This window comes from Acomys russatus, chromosome 1, assembly GCF_903995435.1.
Source record: "Acomys russatus chromosome 1, mAcoRus1.1, whole genome shotgun sequence".
Classification (NCBI taxonomy): Eukaryota; Metazoa; Chordata; class Mammalia; order Rodentia; family Muridae; genus Acomys; species Acomys russatus.
This window is the reverse complement of record NC_067137.1, coordinates 100,525,384-100,541,960: the sequence shown is the minus strand read 5'-3', so window position 1 is coordinate 100,541,960 and position 16,577 is coordinate 100,525,384. Positions and strand designations below refer to the sequence as shown.

General features: G+C 42.1%; 1 protein-coding gene across 1 annotated transcript in view; it reads left to right on the top strand.

Annotated features, from left to right (window-relative positions):
• Positions 1-1,959: 1,959 nt before the first annotated feature.
• Positions 1,960-16,577, top strand: part of Gtf2a1 (general transcription factor IIA subunit 1) — a 32,287-nt gene continuing 17,669 nt past the window's right edge. The window contains exons 1-3 of the mRNA XM_051150133.1: positions 1,960-2,441; positions 5,166-5,267; positions 16,007-16,211. Coding sequence (XP_051006090.1) covers positions 2,412-2,441; positions 5,166-5,267; positions 16,007-16,211 — 337 coding nt within the window. The 5' untranslated portion in view covers positions 1,960-2,411. The remainder of the gene's footprint in view (positions 2,442-5,165; positions 5,268-16,006; positions 16,212-16,577) is intronic.

Genomic DNA, 16,577 nt, shown 5'->3' with positions numbered 1-16,577 from the left:
CAATTGACACTGGTTTCACAAATCAGACCCAACAACATAGATTTCATCAATCTCCTACGAAGACTACCTCTGCAGAGAAGAAGTCTTCCACGTTCTGTCTTCAGTGGTCTTAACCTTAACTGATGGCAAAAGACCCAATCATTTAGTTAGGAATACCAAATGGCAAGAAGAGAAACTAGGTGTAAAATGTTCCTAGAACGAACGCATACAGACTCGCAAAACAGCCGAGTGAGGCTCACTGGGCAAGGGTCTCTTCACTGTTCATGCTAGTTGTTAAATATGTTGATTGGATCACAACCTCAATACCAGTAACACGTATGTTCTCTGAATCATTTTCTAGTGCTCCAGACCAGACAAAGCTGTGCAGAGAACTGCTGAGGCACTGTTGAGTATTTAGTGGTCAGATGTTGCAGCACACGCCTTTAATCCCAGTACTCCAGAGGTAGAGGGCTGTGGATCTCTTTGAGTTCAAGACCAGCAAGTTGTACATGGTCTCTATATTGTCCTGAAACTTGCTTATGTAGGCTGTCTCAAAAGAAAAAAATAAGAATAAAAATGAGGGGGCACACCTTTGATCCTAGCACTGAGGAAGCAGAGGCAGGCAGATCTGAGTTACAGGAAAGCTAGGGCTACACAGAGAAATCGTGTCTTGACTGCACCCCCAGCAATCTCTTAAGAGATGCTTATCAAGCCCAACTTTTCAATAGTCACGGCATGTTTTCTCTAAACCCTTTCCCTGAGGTCATATGAGACAGGCTGTATCCTTTCCTTGCTCTGCTAACCTTTGATAGTCTCTATCTCTGGCATAGAATGATGATTGATTGGCTTTGCTTTTTTAATATAAACTTCATGGGTCCACATTAGTCTCCAAATTCCTAGTACCAGGAAAAGTGGCACTGTAATTCTGCCCACTGCACTCTAGTCTGTTCCATGAAATACTGATACAACGGCAGGATTTGCTCGGATGTCAACAGGTCAAACTCCTAATGAGTTGCACTCCGAGATACCGACTCTGCAGGATCTCTTTTAAGTGGCAGGCCAGGCAAGTTGGTGAGTCAAGGCCATGGGTTTCAGATGTGGTTAGTCACTCTGTGCAGGGCAATATGCAAATTACAGTACTTTGGTAACATTACCAAAACAGTAAAATCTTTCGGGTAGTCCAGTCTAATAGTTGTATCCAAGTTCGTTTTCTTTTTTCCGTCATCCCTACTACCCTAAGAAGTCATTTAAAGTGCCCGAGTTGGAGGAGGCTGAATCTTTGGGAGTCCTTTGGCCAAACCACTTTATGGTCTAGCTTTATAGAGTCAAACAGCTCAAGACGCCTTCAGGAATTCCTAAATCCTCCAACGTAGATACAGCGAGCACAAAGCTCTCATCTCCTTTAGACTTAAGCGCAACTTCTCGAGGTCTATCCTTTTCAAGAGGCGCGAACTTCCCTCATCGTCCGACCTCAGCTCACGAATCAAAAACATGACTCCGCATTTAAAACTGTCCCAAGCCCCAGCGCGCGCGGGCTCCGGAAACCGCACCACGTGACGCGCCGTTCCTCCGCAGCCATCCTCAAGAGAGCCGGGTAGCCTCCAAGGCTACCCCATTTCTGCGCCCCACCAGGTCGGCTGGCCGCCCACCACAAGCAGTGCTAGGTAACCCCGAACTCTGGGGTCTCTATGAACCGTCCCCATCCAGCTAACGCCGTCTGGTCAACGCCTCCCGGCGCACCGCCCCCGGAACGCTTCCGCCAGGGTGCCGACCACGTGATCACGCGAGACTTGAGAAAAGGCGGTGGCGCGCCTTTACTCCAGGCCCGCGGGCCCCGCCCACTCAGTGTCAACCGGGACCTAGCGACGCCCCGGCGCGCGTGCGCACGCGGCTTCTCGCGGTGTCTCGCGCTCGGCCCCGCCCCCGGCTGCCCCCGCCCTTTCCGCCCCTCCCTCCCTCCGCCCTGTCTCTCCGCGGCAGCGACGGCGGCGGCTCGCGCAGCTTCTTGGCTCGCTATATAAAGGGGAGAAGCAGGCGGACCGGACGGCTGGAGCTGCAGCCGGTGGCGGCAGCGGCGGCGCGGGGAGCGGTGACCGGTGTTGGTTTCCCTCCTCGGCGCCGAGTGGGGAGCGGGTGACGCCCCCTAACCCCCTAAGGGGTCGTGGCTTTTTTTTTCTTTCCCATTTTTTTTTTTTCCTTTAAGGAGAGTCTCGAGGTTTTTAGCTGCGGGAGGAGTGCCCCCCTCCTCCTGGTCTCCCGCCTCTTACTCTTCCACGGTCGGTTTTGTTGAGAATTTTCTGCCCCACTCTTGCGGGTGACTTGGGTCACCCTCCGGTTCTGAGTCTTTATTTTTTTTAATTTTTAAAAATTGTTCTTTTTTTTTTTTTTTTTTTTTTAAATCTCGTTCCCTCTTGTTTGTGTTGTGTGTGGAAATGGCGAACTCGGCAAACACAAACACCGTGGTAAGGACGTGGTGCGGTGGCCGGCGGGGGCTGCGAAGGTTCCGGCGGCAGGCAACGGCCGGGGAGGGCGGGGGCGGGCCCGGGCGAGGCGGCGCTCCCGACCCGGTCCCCTCCGCCCTCCACCGCCGCGGGCCTGGCCGGGCGGGGGAGGGGGCGCCGCGGGCTGGCGGGCGGAGGGCGGCGGGGCCGGGAGCGCCGCGGGGCGGGCCACGCAGGCCGTTGGGCCCTGGCTGTCGACCCCCGGGATGCGGACAGGCGGGCGGCAACCGCATGCGGGGCCCGGACCCGGCCAGCCCCCGAGTGGCCGCGGGTCGAGCCTCGCGCCTGGAGAGCCTCTCGGACGCCTCCGAGGCCGGGCGTGCCTTCGGGGGCTCTCTGGAGGTGGTGCTTGGGAAGCCTGCACTGGGGCCGGTTTTACTAATCCTCCAAGGAAAAAAAAAAAAAAAAGAAAAAGAAAAAAAACCCAAAGGTTGGCAAGCACTTATCTCGGTTCCTCCCCAGTGGGTAAAATGGCGAAGGGGAAGCAAAACCCCCGTGGTATCTTCCACTAGCAAAAGCACCAGAACAAACAAAGCCTACAGTGAGTGGCTCAAGTGTCCCCGCTTTCGCCTCGAAATTTGCCTACTTCCCGCTGCTCCCTTTTTTTTGGTTACTTGCGATCACGTAGGTTTGCAAAAAGCAGTCACATAAAAATAACCTTTTCAAGAGTCACCAACGCAATGTGATCACTAGGCCACCCCAACTCTTGTTTGTTTGTTTTTTTTTAATTATGACAATAAAACACGCTTTTTTGTTTTGATTTTCGTTTCGCTTTTTTTCCCCCGGTCCCAAACGCCGCAGGGCAGCCTGCGGCCGCCCGACAACCGTACCGTTGGCGACTCGGGTCGATCCATCATGGCTGCGGCCTCTTACCCTGCTTTTCAGTGCCTGCGCCTTGTGGTCCTCCTCCCTTTGGCTGCCCTGTTTATATAGAGCCATTGCCGCTCTCTAATATAGACTCTGCCAGGATGGGAAGGTGCTTTTCAGGCCTACGTCACCGCCTCTCCATTTAAACACCAGATCCGGCTTTAAATAGTGAGAGCTGCTGAGCGCGGGGCTGGGAGGTGCGTGCTCCCGAGGCGAGAGGCGCCCGCATGCGGAGCGCAGCTTATTTCTATTTTCCCTTCACGCTGAAATTTCGCTCCGGAGCCGGGAGGTTGCTTTCACAGACCCGAGTGTTTTGCTTTAACAGCTAGGGTGTACTGTCTTTGTTTGTAGTGGGAAGTAGGCCAGAAATACAGCATCGTTTTGGTCCCCGCTCTCCCTACTGTATTTATAGTTTAATTTTAAGTCATTTTAGATCAGATAGATTTTTTTTCCCCCTTGAAGAGGTACCTTCAACATTCTAGGCTTTAAAAAAAAAATACTGTGTGCATTTTATGTTTCCCGGAGAGGACTTGGGTTCGGTAGTGTTTTGTTAGTCAGATATTTGGGAAATGTTGCAAATACAGCTCCTAACAGTTCATCATATTTTCTTTATACAAATACCTAAAGCACGATGCTTTTCAAAGTTGTAGTGCCTGAGCTTCCCAGTGAGATCTGTGCCCGTAATAATTGATGTGTAGAGTAAGTGAAGAGCCTAAACTACATTTTAAGAATTAAAGATTAGGTGGTGGTTTTAATTTCATCAGCGGTTAACATGGTATTGAGTATAAAACCTACCCAGTTTACCTAATGCTATGCCAAAAGAATCAGCACTTTCTGAGAGGAACCTTCCAATTTATCACCTGATAATGCCACATGTGGCCTCTGATGCTCCAGTTTCAGAGTTTGGAATATCGTGTTTTGAAAGGACACGTCTAAATCACCTTCTTGCAATAAAGACCAAAAGCCTGGGCGAGTGAAGCTTAGACTTTAAGCCTTTCCTTTTTCTTTCAACCATAGTGCTTCTGAATTGCTTAAATTGTAGGCTAATTGCTGAATGACTAAATGGTACCAAAAGAAGGCAGAGCTGTACATCAGTGTCTGACTAAGGAGAAGACTTGGGGGTAACTGATTTCAGACATTAAAACATTGGGTTTGCTGGAAATTTATCCTACCAATTTAAAATTACACGGCCAGTGTAGAGTTTAGTGGTGTAGCTTCAAGGTACAAACTAGGGCAGGGGAAAAAAACAGTGAGGTCATTTTGTATGATCACATACTGATGAGACTGCTGGGCATGGCCAGGGGATGACGAGTGAACAAAAAGTTGCCCAAAGTCTTAAGAATTGGAAAGGTATGTGATTGGACAGGGGTGAAACAACAGATGGGTAGTAGGAACCAGACACAACCATAAACTATTATTAATAATAATGTTAAGATATTTTGGTTATAACCGAGGAATTTATAACTGGATTTTGTATGAACAGCCTGTACATAAAGAACTTAGGTTTATGAACTATATTGCCTAGCCTTATACTTCTATAAAATATGTAGTCATCAAATCCAGTTTAATGAGCCTTTGTTTATTTGGAGACAGGATCTCTGCATGTAGATCAAGGCGGCCTGAAACTCTGAGATCTTCTGGTCTCTACCTTCTGAGTATTAAGCCTAGCTTAGGATTGCCGTGTCTTTAAAGGCACAATCTTAAAATACATTTTAGACAGTTGACCAATTGGCTTGTATTTAAGGATTATATATTTATTAAGGATTTCTCAAAACCTGCTAAATCAGTCTTTTAGTCAATCTTATTTTTCCTTTAAAGCCTAAATTGTATAGATCTGTGATTGAAGATGTTATTAATGATGTACGCGACATCTTTCTGGATGATGGCGTGGATGAGCAAGTCCTGATGGAACTAAAAACTGTGAGTTTGTCTTTTTAAAAGAGTGTTTCAATAATGAGTAACTTTTCTATAGGATGAATGTTTGACTGTAAGGAGAGATACTGTAGTCTAGTGAAGGATATTGGTTTTATGGTCCAGTTGCTTGATATGTCAGTAACAGTATTTTAATTTTTTTGTTGTCTTACTAAATTTGTATTCTAAAATGTGTTTGTGTTAGAAGGATTGAACAGATGCTTCATAAAAGAATTTAGGTACCAGAGTCAAATCCCTTATGTGTGCTAAATGCTCTGTTGATTATGTATTGAACACCGAGAGCTAGTTTTAAAATGGCATTTGCGTGGGGACTGGAGAGATGTCCCAATGGTTAAGAGCGCTGGCTGCTCTTCCAGAGGTACTGAGTTCACTGCACAGCACTCACATGGTGCCTCACAATAGTCTGTAAATATAGTCCCAGGAGATCCCTCTTCTAGCCTTGACAGGCATCAGCACACAAGTGGTACACAGATACTCATGTTGGGAAAACACTCATATACATAATTAAAATAGAAAAAATATAGCATTTGTGTTTTCCTGGTGGTAGAATGACATGAAAATGTCGAGTATTTTTGTACTGGTTGAACTAAGTACCCAAGTTTGAAAATTTCATAGTTCTATCATTCATTTAAAAGCCTTTAATCCCAGTACTTGGGAGGTAGAAGCAGGTGGATCTTTGTGAGTTCGAGGCCAGCCTGGTCTACAAAGTGAGTCCAGGAAAGCCATGGCTACACAGAGAAACCCTGTCTTGGAAACTGGAAAAAAAAAAAAAGTTTCAGCTTGTGTGGTTGGGAAAATGTCTCATTGAGTAAGAATGCTTATTCTGAAATTAAGAGGACCTGAGTTCACATTTACAACACGTAAAAGCCAAGTCTGGCCACATGTACCTGTCACCTCAGTGTTACAGATGAGGACAGTAGATGCCAGGAGCTTACTGGACAGCCTGAACCTAGGAGCTTCAGGTTTTAATGAAAGGCCTGTCTCCAAGCAACAGTGCAGAGTGATAGAGATGACATTTAACATCCTGTAGGCTCCACATGCGCACAGTTGTCCAGTGAGAAAGTCGCCAGCTCAACTCACAGCTTGTATGCACAATACTTTCTGTACCCTTCCTTTAGATGTCTGTTCATGTGCAGCTGAATTGCTTTAGGTATATTTACTGTGCTGATGACTGTTTTTAAAAGAGTATACTCAGTGAAATGTGTTAACATTTTAAAGATCTGCATATTTTATTTTTAATGATTGTTGGAAGATTCATTCAAAATACAAGGTTTTACTCTTAGTATAAAAAACTGATTGGTATACAGGTTGAGATTCTGTATTGCTGAACTTCTAAGAAATATTTTTAAAATATCTTTTGCTTTCTCAATTGTGTAAATAGTTGAATGTTTCTTTGCACCCTTGAATCAAAACAACAGCCAAATGCAGAGGTGAATAGGAGATCTGGCTTCTTTTTCTTTTTTGGGTGGGGGGTTTGAACAGGATTTTTCTATGTAGCTTTGATCTGCCTGCCTCTGCCTCCTGAGTGCTGGGATTACAGGCATGTGTCAATCACTGTACCCAGCCACTGAGATCAGTTTTTAAGTTTTTTTCTATCAGTCCCTGTCGCCTACACCCCTGGTTAATTCTGGAATAATTGGTGTCATTTATGTATATCTAGACTTCTCATTTTAAAATCTTAACTCTAAAAATACCTAAAGTTTTTCAAAGTCCTCAGTAACTTTTAGAAAGGATAAATGGAGCCAAAATTGATTTTATAAAGTTGTCCTTTGGCCTCCATATGCTATGGCATGCGCACATCCATCATTCATAATCAAAATTAAGATTATTAAAAATGTAAATGGACCTGAGATCAGAAGATATTACAACTGTTGGTTTAGAAATTGAGAGCAACTTCTTTAGAGCTGTGCTCAAGTCATCCCAGCTAGTAAGTGGTTAGGGACATTAGCTGTGGTCTTCTCCATCCAGATGTGGAAGCTAGAATTTAGCACTCATTTTAAATAAAACAAATATGAGCCTTTTTGTGGTGATAATATATATCTTAGTGTTTTAGCACCTGTGGGGAACTTCTAGAATAGTCAATAAGAGTTTGCCAAAGTGAGAAAGGGAAAAAAAAAAAATGTAAGTTTAAAGTGAAATGAGTAATACTTATGTGGAGAGAATTGTAAATGTTATTAATGCTCCAGGATACAAGTGTTAGAATGCCTCTTATGAAACAGAAGTTGGAAGAACATGGGACAGAATAAAGTATGTGAAAAATAAGGAAATAAGCTTAGCTCCTACAGGGAGAGAAATGTAGATGTTACTACTGCTTAAAGACACAGGTGTTAGAATGTCTCTTCTGAAACAGGGCTTGGAACAACATGGAACAGCATAAAGTATCTAAGTTACATGAAGAGTAAACAGACAAGCTTAGTTTGGTCCTTAATTTACTGGGAAATGTTTTATACTTTGCTGCACTTAGTAGCTGTATCTTTACAATTCTGTGACTTTATGTAGAAAATATAATTTCTTTACTTCTTTCTTCTTCTTCTTTTTTTTTTTTTTCCTCTTTTTTTTCCTCCCCTGAGGTGGGGTTTCCCTTTGCAGCCTTTGCTGTCCTGGACTTGCTTTGTAGACTAGACTAGTCTTGAACGCACAGAGATCCGCCTGCTTCTGCCTCTCTGAGTGCTGAGATTACAGATGTGCAGTACCATGTGTGCCTGACAACATTTCTATAGGTGTAGAAATGAGCCCTAAAAACTTGAATTGATTATGGTAGGGGTCACTCTCGGATCTTTATATTTGCTCTTGCTTTGTAAGTTGACAGTTGGAGGAGTTCAGTCTTCCCACTGGTCCCCATAGCTATAAGACATTCTATTCAAAGAAACTGAATTGTCTTAGAAAAACCAGATATCTTCATTTGCATGTTTCATACATTTGACAGTGACTCATTCCACTTTTAATCCTCAGTTTTGACCAGAATACCTGGCCTGTGTGGCTGGAATTCAGCTAAATATTTAGCTGAACTGCTTAATAACAGATGTGGCTCTAGAATCTTTTACTTTTTTTAAAAGGAGTTATTATTTCTTTATGTATATAGTGCCTACATGTAAACCTGCATGCCAGAAGAGGGCACCAGATCTCATTATATAGATGGTTGTGAGCCACCATGTGGTTCCTGAGAATTGAACTCAGGACCTTTGGAAGAGTAGCCAACTGAGCTGTCTCTCCAGCCCCGTGGCTCTAGAATCTTAACAGTGCTATTTTTGTTGTTAAGTGGGTCATACTTATATTTTGGGTTGTAATAAGAGAGAAAGCTGTTAGACCAGAATGAACTTAATTCTCAGCACTAAATTTCTTTAGAATGTGCCCTAGATGTAACAGTTGGACACTAGCCCTGTCCGGGGGATGGCTCTCTGCAGTGATGAAGATGCTCTGTGTCTGTCGTCTGCTGCATGGTGGTCATTAGCCACATGTGGCTGTTAAGCATTTGGAATGTGATTAGAGGAAATGAGAAATATGTTTTTGTTCATTTTACTCAATTTAAATTACCGCATGTGGCTAGTGATTACCACATTGAGCTGCACAGATTTTCTTGTTAGCAAGGTTAACACCCATTGTATGTTTTGTGGTTTATAATGGGTGTTGTGATTTAGCTCTGGCCCTTCTCCTCTTTTAACTGTTTCATAGATTATCAAAGTTGTTAAAGCTATCAGATAGAGTGCTGATTAGAGTATGAACTGAGATGCATGATGAGAACGCATGTAATTTAAAGGTTAACTGATAGTGCAGAAAATGTCGTGATTAGAAAAACAAAACAACAGAACCCAGCTCAGTTATTGAGATCATTTCCCAAAGTGTTAAAGGAGCTCATTTTTATGTGTAAACTATAGGTGCTAGGGAAGACATCAGATATAATCCGTATTTAAATGGAGTGTGGATTGGCAGTTAACAAAATGGGAATGACACTTTAGAAATTCTCTTCAGAGGGAATAATGAGCACCTAAGGAGGACAGCCTGCACACATGTGAGGCCAGCCTAGTCTGTATGGCTCCAGGCCAGTCTGGCCTATATATAGTGAGACTGCCTCAGAAAAGCAAAACTGGAAAAACAAGAACTCAAAGTAGATGATAAAACCAATCTATCTGCCTACTTATATCTACTTAGATCTAAGTAGCAAGTACAACTCCATATGTAAACCACGGGATCCTCCCCCCTCCCTTCCATTGCTTTCCATCGAACCTGGAACCTTACACAAGCCAGGCTAATGCTCTGCCACTGAGCCGCCACATCCGTAACCCTTTGCCTCTGTGCTGATAAAATAAGAGCCCTCAGAGAGAAGTCTGAAAATTCAGGTTCTATGCCTCTAGTTTACTGCCTCAGCTTTTGAGCGTTTGACATGTTGGACTGATTGGTTAATAGCTGCATATAGGGTGTTAGCAGATGACTAACTTCTGCTCACCAATTACCTGCTTTCTGCCTTTTGACAAAAGTAGTTCGCTAGTATGTAGTTGAAGTGTGAACCTAAGTGTGCCACGAGATAAAAGACCTACATTCACATTTCTGCCATCTTCTTGCTAATGTCTTTGTCAAGAGATGGTCCAAATTTACTTTTGAATCAAACTGAAGCGTCCGTTCTCCAGCAGTGTGTTGGCTAGAAATCTTAAGTGACTCTGTTTCTACAAAATACTTAGCTCCTGCATAGAGTGTACAACCAACCATTTCAGAGCTTCTGAGAGATGTTCGGGAACTCAGCTTCCCCAAAGAGCAAATGAAATAGGAAGAAGATGAGGTGTTGTGGTTGGCTGAGAAGCATGGAACATTAGGATGAGGCAGGTGAAGTACCCAGGGCACAGTATCCAGAGACACTGGAGTTAGACTTTGGGGTTTAGTTCTTCTCTTCTTGCCTTCCATGAATAATTTGTCTAACTTTTTGTTCTTCAGTTTCTTTTTCTCTGAAGAAGGAGATGATAATGTCTACATGTGTACTTATTATATAGAACTAAAGTTGAGTTATTAGACCATTTCAGTAACAAATAGAGCTGTAGACCTCAGTCTTTTTAGCAACAAGTTAAATTTTGTTCATGTCAATTTTAGATACCTAGGCAAAAATTGCCAAAGTGTGGGTATGCCAGAATTAATAGTTATGTGAAGGGGAATAAATAAAAAATGAAGTAAAAAGGCTCTTCCAATTTTCTAAGCAAAAGAAATACTTAACAATTCAGTATACCTGATTCAGCATTACTGAAATGGCTACCATTGCCATAACAGTGTAACATTATTTTAACAGCCGATATTTAGAACCTGGACCTTTCTGATAAAATCAGAATTGTGTAGTAGTGAAATTGAAGGGATAGAGAGCTGGCTCAGCAGTTAAGAGCCCTTGTTGCTCTTACAGAGGACCTATATTTAGTTCTCAATACTCACATGGAGGCTCACAACCAGCCATAACTCCATTTTCAGGGAATCCAGTACTTTCTGACTTACATCATTGCTAAGTCCTGAGTCCTGATTGAGTAGCCCAACCCCTACAGAGCTTTTGGCAATATGTGGGACCATATTCATATGTTCAAGAGTAGCTGGCACCTTTGGCATTTAGTAGGCAAGAACTAGAAAGGTTTCATTTCCTGTGGGACCGTCTGTATGATACAGATATGCTCTCCCTAAAATGCCAGTAACACCTTATACAGAAAATAGAATTCTAATAAACATTAGTTTATCTTTCTAATTTTTCTTTGAATTTATTACTAAATGGCTGGCACATTCTTATTTATCAGTTAAGTCCTGAGTAAAATAGTGTCTTTGTGAAGGAATTCATTCAAAAGTAAAACTATCTCTAATAGTCACAGGCAGTGACTGCCTCCCTCTCAAACAAAAACAACCCCCAAAAACCAGACTCTCACTTTGGAGCTGTGAGTTAGCCTTGAATTAACAGATTACCTGCCTCTTATCTCCCAAGTACTGTGGATTAAAGACATGCACCACCATGCCTAGCCTAAGTGACTGCCTTTCTCTGAGGCTATGGAACTTTGAGATGTTTCATTTTAGAAGACTACACATTAAAAGCAATGGAATAGTCTGAGGTTATTTAAAAGAAAGTAGCTTAGTACTGTAAGAAATACAGTCTAGTCTGTTGCAAATAGGCTATATACTAAGTAAGCTTGTACCCCAGAGTCTGACTAAATTGGGTAGTAGTAGAACAGGACAAAGGTGCTGGTTTTAAACTAGTACACTATTTTCCCCTTATCTATGGCCTTCTTTGTTTTAAAGAATATATTTTATGGGTGTTGGTATTTTGCTTGCATGTATGTCTTCATCATGTTTGTGCTTGGTGCTTGTGAAGGCCAGAAGAGGGCACTGGGTTTCTTGGAACTGGGGATACAGACTATTGAGAGCTGTCATCTGGGTACTAGTAATTGAACCTGGGTCCTCTGGAAGAGCAGCAAGTGCTTTTAACTACTGAGCCTTCTCTCCAGCCCCATCTTACTTTTTGAGATTTTGGTTACCCTTGGTCAGCTTTGTTAGAAGAATATAAAATATTCCAGAAATAGTCAGTTTGTGAGTTTTAGGTTGTGTGCATTCTGACTAGGATGATGAAATCTCTCCCCAGCCAGTTGCATCTTCTCTAGGTTGTGAGTCATTTCTCTGTCCAGTTTATCTATTCTGCAGATGCAACTCATCCATTAATCACTTAGTGTCCACCCAGTTGTCAGAATATCTGTGTAGTGTCATGGTGTTTATGTTCAGATAGCCTAACAGAGCTGTTACGTCACAGAGTCTGTGTTCTTCACCATCTTACCACATAGATATTGTATTTCATATCTCCACAAGAAGACTACATGCATTCAGTAAGGTACTTTGAGAAAGAGATGACAGTCAAATAGCTTTTATCACAGAATATCCTTATAGTTGTTCTATTTTACTAATTTTAGTTGCAGTGTAGGTAATTTGCAAATGAAACTTCATTATGGGTATGTATGTATGTAGGAGAAAAATCACATTTGAGTCGAGTATGGTTTTAGACTCCCAGCTGGAATATGGACTATTTCCCCAAATACGAGGGTGAGTACATTATAGCATATATTATACACACACGCACACAGAGACGCGCGCGCACACACACACACAAAATCTACAGATTATGATTTACTATGGGTATAGTTAATCAGGTTAATCCTGTTAACAGCGCAGAAAACAATGTATCCTAAGCTTTTTGCACACTGTATAACAAATAAAAGTACAGACTATTTCTTATGTTGCATTTTCCTCTCAGTTTAATATTATTCATAAAATAGTTCAACCTTGGCTTTTAATGACCCCACTAATGGGGTTGAAAATCATTGGTTTAGACTTTCATACAATGATTCTCACTTTTGCAAACATCACAAAATAACCTGGACACTTCATTATAATGGTTTGTGTCTCACTTCTTAACCTGCTGATCAATAGAGTAAGTTGGGATCCCGCCTCAGAATTAGCTTTCTTCCTCTTCTGCAGCCACTGGCCCCTTCCTGCCTCCTCCTCTTTCTTTTTTTCTTCATTTTCTTGTGATTCTTGATTTGTGGTTTTCATTTCATGCTAACTGGGCAAGTACTCTTACCAGTGAAATACACTCTAAACCTTCTCAGTTACAAGTTTTGATTGTTAGGTCCTTGACACCAGGAAGTAGGGAATTTGAATGTGTATTCACCTGCAGGTTACATATAGACAATATTTCTGTTGATTATAGAGACTTCATTGGAATGATGGGCTTGTATTACCAATCAATGGTGATTAAAAATGAAAAAGTGTGAAAGGATTCTGGAGGGATGGCTCAGTCATTAAGAGTGATAACTGTTTTTTCAAAGCACAGAGTTCTATTCTTAGAACCCACTTCAAGTGGCTCACAACTGCCTGTACCTTCAGTTCCAGGGGATTTAACACCCTCTTCTAGTTAGAGAGGGCATCCACAAGCATGTGGCATATATACGCGCGCGCGCGCGCGCACACACACACACACACACACACACACACACACACACACACACACACAAACTAAGATGCACGCTTTTAATCCCAGCACTCAGCAGGTAGAGGCAGGTGGGTCTCTGAGTTGGAAGCCAGCTTGGTCTACAGAGTGAGTTCCAGGACAGCCAGGGCTACTCGGAGAAACCTGGTCTTAAAAAGCAAACAAACAACAACAAAGTACGATGGGTTGGGAGTTGGACAGTGTTAGAAATGTACTTTAAGAACTAGGTTGGGGACGAAAAGAACTAAACTAGGTTGGATCCTTCTCGTGTAGAAGATTTTGGTGTAAACCCCTACCCCCACCTCCTTCCCCCAGGAAGCTCTAGCTCATCTGGAACTCACTATGTTCCAGCTGGCCTTGAGCTCAACAGAGACCCTGCTGCCCCTGCTTCTCAAGTGCTGGAATGAAGGCATGTGCCTGCCACTACGCCTGGCTTAAAAAACAGTATCTTAACACTAATAGTTCTCTTACTTCACTTCTTTTTTAAGGAAAAATTACTGTGTTTGTGTGTGTATACATACATGTGCATGTAGAGGTTAGAGGGTAATTTGTGGAAGTTGGTTCTTTTTCTGTTTGGGGCAGGGGGAGGTTTCGCGACAGGGTTTCTCTGTGTCCCCCAGCTGCCCTGGAACTTGCTCTGTAGACCAGCTTGTCCTTGAACTCAGAGATCCACTTGCCTCTGCCTCCTGAGTGCTGGGATTAAAGGAGTGCACCACCACTGCCCTGTAGTTCTCTCTTTGTCTCATGTGGGTCCCGAGGATCAAACCCATCATCAGGCTTGACGGCAAGTGCCTTAGCCACTGATCCATGTCAACGGCTCCTCCACATTGATTTTTGACTCATAAGAAACTGGGTTTTGTTTTGAGTTTAAAAAAGGAAAAGAGAACGGCAGGAGGGCCAGGTGAATTGCATATCTGAGACACTTACCATATACAATACTCTAATCATACGATGGCTGTCTTGTCATGCAGGTACCTGTTTTGACCTGCTTTTAGCCCACTTTGCGGACATTGGCCAGACACAGTTTGGGCTCTTAGGAAGTGTAGTACTTTGTTGCTACAGGAATTTGTTTTTAGTGTGGGGGTTGTAGAAGCCTCTGTTATTGGCTAGAAGTTTAGAAGTAATCTAAATGAGTTTTCTTTAATTTTAGATGAGGAAAATGTCTAAGAATGTTACAGGATTGAGTTGCATTAGTAGACAAACCAGGATTAACTGGTTTCCCAGCCTCTGATGCAATGCTATTACATAATTAAAGCCACTACTGTAGTAGTAATAACAACTAGTATTCAATAATCACTGACTTTAAGCCCTGATAACCATGAATAGAGGTTAGACTCTTTTAAAATACAGATTTCAGGTCTTTAAGTATGCGTCAGGCTTTCTCGGGAAGCAGTTGTACTGTGAACCTGACTTTTACTTCATGTTTCAGTACACTATTGGGAAGATGCTGGGATTGTTACCAGCATATAGTTATCAATCTAGGTCATGTAGAGAGGAAACGGTGAGGGGTTTTTGGTGTTGTTTTAAATTTTTGAATATGTCAAGAGAAGCCTCTGAAAAGATCTTAGAGACGCCTCTAAGCAGTATCCCAAGAGCAGGTCCTGGAGTTAAAAACCGTATGTGTAAATGGTACTATGTAAAAATACCCAAATTGTTTCATTTACATTTCAGAGGTACAACTTTACTTTCTTTCTTGGATAATTTCTTATAGAAATGAAGCTCTAAATTAAACATTAATGTAGTATAAAGCAAACATGTTAAGGAAAGAATGAAATAGTTGGAAATGTTTTCATTTCCTCTTTCTTGGGTGACTTTCCCTCTCCTCTCCCCCCATAGAACTTACCTTGTGGTGAAATGAGAAAATACAGATTGGGCATCCCTAATCTGAAAGGGGTCACCAAACCCAGGAATATTTTTGTTGTATTTTTTTCAGATTTTGGAATACTTGCATATAATAGACAGTGAAGTTCACTTATGTAAAACATATGCCTTTTATACACTGCTAGAAACTAATTTTAGATACTATTTTAAATAGTTTTGTGCATAAAATAAAATTTCATCAGGTGGAACTTTCCACTGGTGACTTCATGTCAGGAGTCCAAGAGGTAGAGATTTTAGAACATAGCAGATTTTGAGTTTTTAGGTTAGATATGTTCAGCCTATAGAAATAACTAAACAGAAAGTGATTGTCAATCTTTGGCATATTGGAGGAAAGGAAATTTCAAGAGGTGTAGAGGATTGGGATAACCATTGTGGCCTCACTTTCTTTTCCTTAGAAGATTAGACAAATAGTAAGTTGGTCTATCTTAATTTAGAGTGCTTCTATTTCTCATTCTTATGGAGAGATGAATATTTGTCCTGTTGACTGATATTTAAGAGATAGAAAAATTTCTATTGAGCAAATTTCCATAAAAGTAATTTAATAATGGTTTTGAAATAAAAAGATAAGCTGTGATTATTCAGATAGTGACTCTGGGAACTCCATTAAATAATACCTGCTAATTAAGGAATTACTTTAGAAAGTTTCTTGGAATATAAAAAAAAAAAATGTCTTTAGTACAGTAAACATGAAGTCAGATTAAAGTTTATTTTCTTACATAAGAATTAGGCATTAAAGGCTAATTTTTTTGTGATTGTATTATTTCTTCAAATGGAAAAAAATTACAAACACCTAATGTTTTGCCCATTATGTCCAGAGTTTAACTGACTGAGAAGTCTTTACTGTTTTTTGTCTTAGTTGTGGGAGAATAAACTAATGCAGTCTAGGGCAGTAGATGGATTTCATTCAGAAGAGCAGCAGCTTTTGTTGCAAGTTCAGCAGCAGCATCAACCCCAACAGCAGCAGCATCATCACCACCACCACCACCAGCAAGCTCAACCTCAGCAAACGGTACCTCAGCAAGCACAGACCCAACAGGTCCTTATTCCTGCGTCACAGCAAGGTGAGAAGGCTAGAGTTCCCTATCATGGCTTGCCAATTACAGTTATCCTTTCAAATTATTCCTTTGACTCTTTGAGTTTCTTGTATCATCCTTTTAAAATAGATGCTTGGTAAGGGGTGGAAAGCTATTCTGATTTTTCTTTTTCTTCCCCTCTTTTGGCTGAGTTTTGGCTTGTAGCTCATCTGGTAGAGGGCTTGCCTAGCATACATGAAGCCCTGGCTGGGTTCAGTGCCCAACACTGCATAAACTGCACTGTGGAGCACATCTGTAATGCTAACACTTAGGAGGGGGAAGCAGGATCAGATACTCAAAGTCATCTTCAGTTAGTTATATAGTGAGTTGGAGGTCAGCCTGGGCTACTTGAGA